Here is an 8820-nt window from a genome sequence, read left to right on the forward strand (position 1 = left end):
GTAATAGTACATTGACATCTGTGAAGAAGTCGAAGATGATGCAAGTTGAATCTGCAAAGATGAATGGTGACGATTACGCAAGCAAGAGATATTTATACAAGAATCAAAAATAGCGATCCGATACCATGGATGGTTACGGGATATGTTATGATGTGAAGAAAAAATAAAAATATCTTTTAAGTTTTATATTTTTAAATATAAGGCTAACGATAATTAATAATAATTACAATAAAAGCAAAAAGAATTTAAAGATTCTGTTATTTTTATGATTTAGGATTATAATAGAATGTTATAAACATCATAATAGAGTCAATAATGTTGCATATTGATGTGATCATATCACGTGACCAAATTTATTTCAGATCGATTTTTATGGAAATTTTCAAATAAGATATTTCATTCAACAAAAAATGAAAGATAGATGTGAAAGATATTTATAAATTATTCTGTTCTATTTAATATTGATGATTATATTTTATTTTGCATTAATAATTGCATATAGAGAAAAGAATTAAAATTTAGTTTACTTGTTGTTACAATTATTTTTTTCCATATATTTCAGAAAAACAAATAAAAATATTAAAAATCAGTTCACATTTATTCCAATGGGAAATTTGTTAAAAACATATCTTCGAAACATATTTAAATGGAAAATCTTTCATTTCATTTCTTTCATATTTGATTTCTTTTTCTTTTTGTTTCCATTTAATTTAAATGCGCTACAATTGGATTTTAAATAAAAATTTAGATTAATAATAAATATTTATCATCTATTAAAATTAGAATATTATTTATCGTTTTCTTTTTGATTTATTATATTCCATTACATTTCATTTTCAAAATTTTTCACACAAAATTTTAATTATTATTAATTGTAATAAATATAAAGTTGTAAATTGCATGCATTGACAATAACCACTTTAATAATACAGAAACATTGTTGATTGTGATCTATAATAATATATATACAAAATTTCGAGGTTAACTTTGTGTTTTTTTAATAAAATTTAATTTTTCATTTTCTAATTGATGTATTTTCTTTTTTATATAAACAGATATTATATAGGAAATAAAAAGAACGATAAAAAGTGAATTAAAATGATTTAAAATTTTTGAAATATCATTGTTTTCGAAAAAAGTTATATATTTATATAAAACATTAAATTATGTATTATATTTTTTTTCAAATTTTTTATCGTTTCGAAATTATAATCAATTATATGAAGTGTCTTATACTACATATGTCGAATTACAAATCCTATAGCGTATAAACTGAACAATTTCCAGATACATATAAACTGAAGAGGTATTAATATTTCTCTAGTTGTCATAACTTCGTATATAACGTTGTTTTCATTGAATCATAATATCATAATTCATGAATAATCTGCGTATTTTGCTTTATGATTGAGCTTCAAAATAGTTATAATTTATTTTGTTGATTATCAATATAAAATTTTCTCCACTCCAAGCAAACAATTTAATAGCGAAATATGAAATAATGTTTCGTTGATTACGAAGCATTCACAAAATCCAATGTATAATCTATTATCTGTTTATATATTACACGTGTATACATTAACTATGCAAATTTACTGTAGCTAAAATTTTTAGAAGATTCGTGATTGGAAAACTTTGACCAACTACTGGTGCCTTCTTCACGCGTACCAACATAAATATTCCTTAACCTTTTCGTTACGTATCGAATTGCTTAAAAGCAGGATTTTTTATAAAAGTCATATACATTCTTATAAAATCATCAGTAAAAAAATAATTAAATCGAAATAAAATGAAATTGATTTAAATATGAATTTTAAAATATCAACGTAGATATTGACTTAGAAAGTTATTTCACTTTATTATTTCACTTTATAATCATGTATCAATAGTAGAGAATATTATCTTCAAAACAATAATAATACGTTTTTCTTTCTAATAAATGATAAAGATAAATATTGCTTAAAACAAATTTTATGCTTGAATGAATATAAACTAACTTTTATTTGATTATAATTGAAACAGATTAGAAAAAATAACTTGACGCGTTCTGTTGGTTTTTTTTTTTTTTTTTTGAAAAATAATTCAACAGAGAAAATGCCTAAGCGTGCATTTTACGTCTAATGTTTGTTTTGCACACAAGAAAAATAACAGGATAGTCCAGTTACGAGACTGAAGCCCGGTCGATGGTATGCATTGAAAATAGTAACGTCCATTAACTGTCGAATATCTGAACGCGATAGGGCGTCGCTTTTTGCTGCCATGATTCATCGCAATTCATAGCTTAAAATATATATACACATACTATTAAATATTTTAGTCGAAAAAAAAATATTGAAATATATTAAAATTACGAGTTCTTTCCAACTTCTTTTAAATAGAAAAAAAAAATTGAATAATTGACATTGATTTCAGTAAGATCATATGAATAAATGATAAAAGTTTCACGTTTTAATTTTCACTACTAAGAATGTATATATATATATGCAAATATAAATAAATCCAAGCTAATAAATAATTTGACTATATTATTTTTGATACAATTAATTTAAATTGTAAGAAAATATAGAATGATTTTTCGTTTGTAGTTTGAGATTAAAAGGATATCTATACTTCACTCACTAAGATAAAATATCAATAAAGATAAAAAAAAAGATAATGCTAATCAATAAATCTTTTTGTGATTTAAAAAACGATTCATATGTAATTCACTAAAATAAATCACTAGTTTATACGTTTTATATGTCTATTTATGTTTTTTTTTATAAAAAAAAAAGGATGAAAATGAATTAACTTTTAACGAAAATCAGGATTTTAAAAAATTATAGATGTTATGAAAGGAATCATTTAATAAAATTAATTAAATTTGATTTCCAGGAAATAATTAAAATTTTTTGATAAATATATCGTTTATAAATTAAATATATCATTTTACTTTTATCATAAAAATATCGGAATTCGATATTATTACCAATTAACCTCTTTGTAACCAAATTTTAACATATATTTATATATATACATAATTACATTTTTTTCTTAATAAAATAAAATATTAATTTTGGTAAAAACATTTTCATATTTTTAGTAAATAAAAAAAAATGTAAAATCCATCATTTTGATGGACCATCATATTTCCAACATTAAATAACATTTACTCACCGGAATTTGATTCAAATTGATGTCAGATCTTTCTCTGCTTGGACAATCTGTAGACGTGCTTGATGTTTGTTTGAATCGTCTGCTAAACCTCAACAAGTTCCTCGTGATCATGGTGTTCATCACAATGATAAGAACCAGTGGCGCAATTAGGCTAGCTATACTGTCGATGATGCTGATTATCTTCATTGTTTCCATGTACTCGACTTTCATATCACAATATTCTTCTCCGTCTTTGTTCATAACCATTCCAGCCGTCACGAATGAGTACGAATGACTGGCCAATGCTAAAATCACCAACACCAATACGATAGTCTTTGCCCTCGCTATGGTGCATATATGGGGTCTGTGCAGAGGATACTGAACCGCTATAAATCTCTCCACGGTAAATGCAACGATTAACCATACACTAAGAGAGCTGCAAACAGCGCTCACGTAGACTAATGTTTCGCACCAGCCATCTTTATTGAACACTTTCCATCCTAACGTGTTGTTCAACCAAACTAACAATAATGTAACTAAGAAAGTGAAGTCGGCCGTGGCCAGTGCGGCCAAATAGTAACTGGAACTTCGTATCCTTAGATGTGTGTTTAGGAACACAACGCAAGACAACAGGTTGCCTATCAATCCTAGTAATATGATTGAAGGAATGTAGTACTGATGAAAGAAGTCTAATAGAAAATACAAAGAATGACAAGCTTCTATTGCTGTATTATCGAATTTCTCTTCGAGATCTAATCCCGGGTCGATACTTTTGTTTCGAAACCCGTGGTATGTTAAATTGGCCCATACAGTTGGTGACACAGATCGTCTGGAACGTGAAGATACGTCCATATTTGAAGATTCTTGCTCGCATCTTGTGTGTAAGTAAAATGTTGACGTGATGGGTAACATGATTTTTCCTTTTTTTTTTTTTTTATTCTTTCCTTAGGTCAATATACACTCGTTTGCCGAAGAAAGTTTCTTGATGAAAGTATTAAAGAAACATTAAAAGTTTTCCTTGATTATCAAAATGATCAAAGAAACATTTATCGTGATACTTGGAAGAATACCTCCCAAGACTTCGTAATTTTAAAGAAAAATCCAAAAGGACGACTATTGGAAATTATTTATAATTTTCTTTTGCTGCATTCTTTCTTCACATAATATGAAATCAGAAGTATCCTTTTTGTCACATTTTTAACTCGTTTCGAATCTTCGTTATTTCATAAAAAAAAATTTCTATGTTAATAGAATATAAATTTATTCATTAATTAATCGTATTTCATTTAAAAGATTTGCTATGGATGAACTAAAACATTTCTTTCATTCATCAAACAAAATTTTGAATTCTTTTTTATTAATTATCTATTGTCAATCTTTACTAGATAGCTGATGTTGATCTCTCTCTATTGCAATCTCTTGACTTTTCGAATTCGTATCCAATGATCTGACCTCTGTCCATATTTAAGAAACTTTTTTGTTATATTGTACGAACAACTAATTGCTCTTGCGTGACGAGGTAAATTTAAATAGAAGTTCCGAATCGATGTAGCAGAACGACTTAACTACTCGCCGTCTACACTTTGAAAGCGTATTTCAGTTTTCATTACTTATTATATTTGCGTGAAATTACTTTGACAATTTCAAAATAACGTCGCTTCGTCAGATAAAAAATTCTCTATGTAATTGCCGATTTAATTTGATTTGAATATTGAGGAAAAATTTAAATTGGAAAAGAATTTATTTTATTTTAAATTTATAACGTAATATAATAATAAATTTTCGTTTAAAAATGTTCTTTTGATCACTAGTTCTTCCACTTTTTAATATTGTTAAATATTTCAGAAAATAAGTCGTTCAGTGTAAATAATAAAGTTTATTGAATGTTTACTTGCAGCTGTTTTTCGATATTTCAATTTTAGAATTTATATGACAATTGATCATTGATATGTTCGATATTTGGATCATTTTTAATCGATAAGCTCCAGATTAAATAAGTTCGAATTTGTTGATATGGATCCCTTTTAACTCTATTACAGCCACAATTCTGATGGTTATAGAAGTTCTTTCGAGGTATTTTTTTTAATTATTTTTATTTATTCAATGTTCTTAAATATTTTTTAAGTATGTGCTCAAATTTCTCAGAATATTTGTATAAATACCAATCACTTTGATCAAAAATATTATATAATAATTTATTTACAAATATTCGTCCACTTCAACAGTGTTATAAACGTATCGAATTTTCGAATGAATGGCAAGTGTTTACAACTACTCGCTTCCAAATATTTTTCCCGTTATCTGTACTTTAAATTCCTCTGGCAATGTCAATAAACATCGAATGTTTCTAACCGCTTGCATAAAAGTGGCAAGATCACTTTGATATTTCCAGATCTCTGGAAACTCTCAATTATTCCACATAAACCAATTACATTCGATATGTTCAGTAAACGCTTCTATTCTTTTATGTTTACGAATAATTCACGGACAGATGTCTTGTTAATATTAAATTTCTTCTACTCGAAGAATTGGACATGGATAAATGGGCACAAAAATGACCCAAAGCAGTATACTGCGTCGATATTTCACAGTGCTTTAGAAATTGGACACGAAATATCTCGAAGTGGAATAGAAGGAACACTACAACAGTCCGTTAAAATAAGATCAAATTCTCCAAAATCTCTTGAGCGAAACGAGCAACAACTGTACCGTGTCGATCACGAAAATAGCCTCTTCGAAGATCTTCTACGATATCCTCCAATTCCCTCTGTATAATTGATCTTTGTGCGACCAACGAGTTCTGTTAAATGATCCACGAAACAGTTTCGACGTATTTAATTACCACGAAATAGAGGCCATCTTTACATCATGTCCATTTTAATCGTTTTTCGTCTATGACTCGTTACATTCGAAATTATCCGTAAAATAGCGATCCAAGTACCATCGGTAGGTAAATCTCTCTCGCTCGAAAATTTAGTGAGTTTGATTCATAGTTTTGCCGCTTGTTCGATTACAGAGCTAGGTATCACGGAACGAGGTAACAAATTATCGAGATGCATCGATTCGATCCCTCGTTTCCTTCGAGGATAAACGAGATGGCGGTGTAAGATACGCAAATAGGTTGAATTGGAAAAAAGATAGACGATTGACTTCCTCTTCCATGTGATCTTGAGGATGCCCGAAATAAGGCTTACCTCGATCGTCACTCGATTGAGAACTCGATCGAAATATTATTGATTCGATAGATCGTGCGAACTATTTTCGTATATCTAAACAATCAACATCGATTATTTGTTTATTCTATTCATCGACACGTGAAAATTGAAAAGTTTATAAATACATAACTTTTTATTCCTTTTTCTTGTTTTATTTCTCTTTAAATTTTTCGTTATATTTTATATTTATGTACTTTTCCTTTTTTGAAATTTTATTCAAAAATTATTCAAAAATCTTTTAGGACTTATTTCGTTCACGCTTTTAATATTAGTTTATTATTAGAATATTTTTTCTAAAAAGAATTATATTTTCTACTAAACAATTATTTTATTATATTATCTTTTATCACTCGTAAATTATGCAATTGAGAATTATTGTATAACTATTGCAGTTAAATATTTATTAATATTAGCCATCATTGAATATTTTCGAAATATATGCATTTCATTTTTCTTTTTTTTTTTTTTTGTAAAATTTTTAATATTCAAATTCTTAAGAAATTTCCAGATTTTGTTTTCTCAACAATATTTGTTGTTTCGCAACAAAATCATCTTCTAAATTCTCTTCGAAATTATACTCGATTCACACTCGATCAACAGTCCATCGAAGAATCGAATTTTATTTTATCCTCGTGTATTACATCGAGGATCCAACGCGTCGTTTGATCTACCAGAGCCACGTTCACCTCTGATCCTGGATCCTTTCATTTTTTATCCACGATACTCGTGGAATTTTTTCGTAAAGAATCACTGCACTTGAAGTCGGTTGGCCTTGACGGCGTGTAACGTCGTTCTATAAATTTTCAACTTGGTGGCCGGATAAGGTGAAGGAAAGTTTATACGTAAACGAAAGTTCAACGACTCGACCAAATCTCTCGTGGACCACTCCCGATTTTGGACATCTTGTATGTATACGCGTGAATCTTTTACCACTGTTGCCTTTTGTCTTTTATCCCTGCATCTTCGAATAAAGCCAAAATTTTAATTCAACTCTTTCACTTTTTATTTAATTATTTATTTATTCAATATTATCGTTATTGTTATTATTTACTAATTTACACATTGTTTCAGATGGAGAATTTAAAATTCAACGAAACGTTCATAAGTCATTCTCGATTATCTAAATCTCAAAAATCTTACGCAAATCCTCTGCCATTCGTTTCATATTTTCTGAATGGTAAACCGGTAAAGGTTTGAACAAACTTGTATTCACTATTCATTTATTTAAATATTATTATAATTGTGTTGTTATTATTAATCCATACAATTATAGAATATATATTTGTTTAAATTATACAGTTCAATTTAGTTTTCTTAAACCGATTAATAAAAAATGATAAATATGTAATAATCTTTTTTTTTTCGTTTTATAATTTTGTAATTATTGAATTGTAGATATTGTCAAATTATCGACGATTCGAACGAAGGATTTCACGTTTTGGAGAAATAAATACGGGGACGAGAGAAGAATCGGAACGTCACGCGACGAGAAACGACGTCGGATAAACTGGAAACGCAATCCGCGCTTCCGAAGAATTTGCCGCCCGTCTAATTCCTTCGCATGCGCTTTGAACACCTTCCTCGCTCAACGACGCCGGCGTCGACCAGTCGACAAACCGACGCCCGCTCATTTACGCGTCCTCTGGTCTTTCATGTGCCTCTTGCTACCACTTTATCAATCATTTTCCGCACACTAAAGCTTCTTTCACACGGTCTCTTTCAACACTTGTATTACAATATTTATAGGAATATAGATGTACGTATAAAGTTAATAGGATCTTTCAGATCTTATCGTTTGTCTGAAAGATTCTATTGAGCTTGTATACGTGATGGAACATTTTTGAAGGTATCGATATCAGTATAGATAAAAGTTGCTTGTTTATTGAGATAACCAATTTTTAGAGTTATTTTTTTATTTTTATTTAGAGTTAAATGAAGCAAGATAAAAAGATGTACAAGGATATTGAAACTTGTAATAAGATTTGATTTTTTTTGTGTGTGTATTTTGGCCTCAAGAATCGATCCTCCAAGAAAGTTCGAATATATTAACATTCCTGTATGCAAATCGACATCCGTCCTACAAATATTGCCATGTTAAAGAAGTATAAGGAAGAAAATATAAAAAAAATATTAAATTATATTTCGAAGAGATAATATTATAACAATTAAGAAAATAATTTTTCTCGGTTGCTATATTTTTTGAAATTTTAAAATTTTAATGTCCTTTTAAATTTAAGAGCTATTAGAAACGGATTCAATGATCTATAATGTCATGATCTTCATGTGATTTTGAGCTTCGTTTCTTTCAATTGTTCAAAAATGAAAGATGATGCAAAGACAAATTTCTTATTCTTTGAACGTTAAAATTGAAAAAGATATTAATGTCTTTATATATCATTCCTTTGTTTTAAATCTCATCTCATTCTCGAAAACTTTAATAATATTTTTAGGAACACTTAAGAATTCACCT

The 8820-nt window shown here is 28.2% G+C and overlaps 1 protein-coding gene across 4 annotated transcripts in view; it reads right to left on the reverse strand.

Annotated features, from left to right (window-relative positions):
- The window catches only part of LOC107999721 (thyrotropin-releasing hormone receptor-like), a 30832-nt gene extending 26703 nt beyond the window's left edge, over positions 1-4129 (reverse strand). For all 4 annotated transcript variants that reach the window (XR_009830329.1, XR_009830330.1, XR_003698091.2 and 1 more), the window contains exon 1: positions 3157-4129. Coding sequence is in view for 1 of the 4 variants with exons in the window: in XM_017059729.3 (XP_016915218.1) it covers positions 3157-4047 (891 nt within the window). In the remaining 3 variants the exon portion in view is untranslated. The remainder of the gene's footprint in view (positions 1-3156) is intronic.
- Positions 4130-8820: the final 4691 nt, after the last annotated feature.

The sequence above is a fragment of the Apis cerana genome, linkage group LG6 (genome assembly GCF_029169275.1).
Source record: "Apis cerana isolate GH-2021 linkage group LG6, AcerK_1.0, whole genome shotgun sequence".
In the NCBI taxonomy this organism is placed as follows: Eukaryota; Metazoa; Arthropoda; class Insecta; order Hymenoptera; family Apidae; genus Apis; species Apis cerana.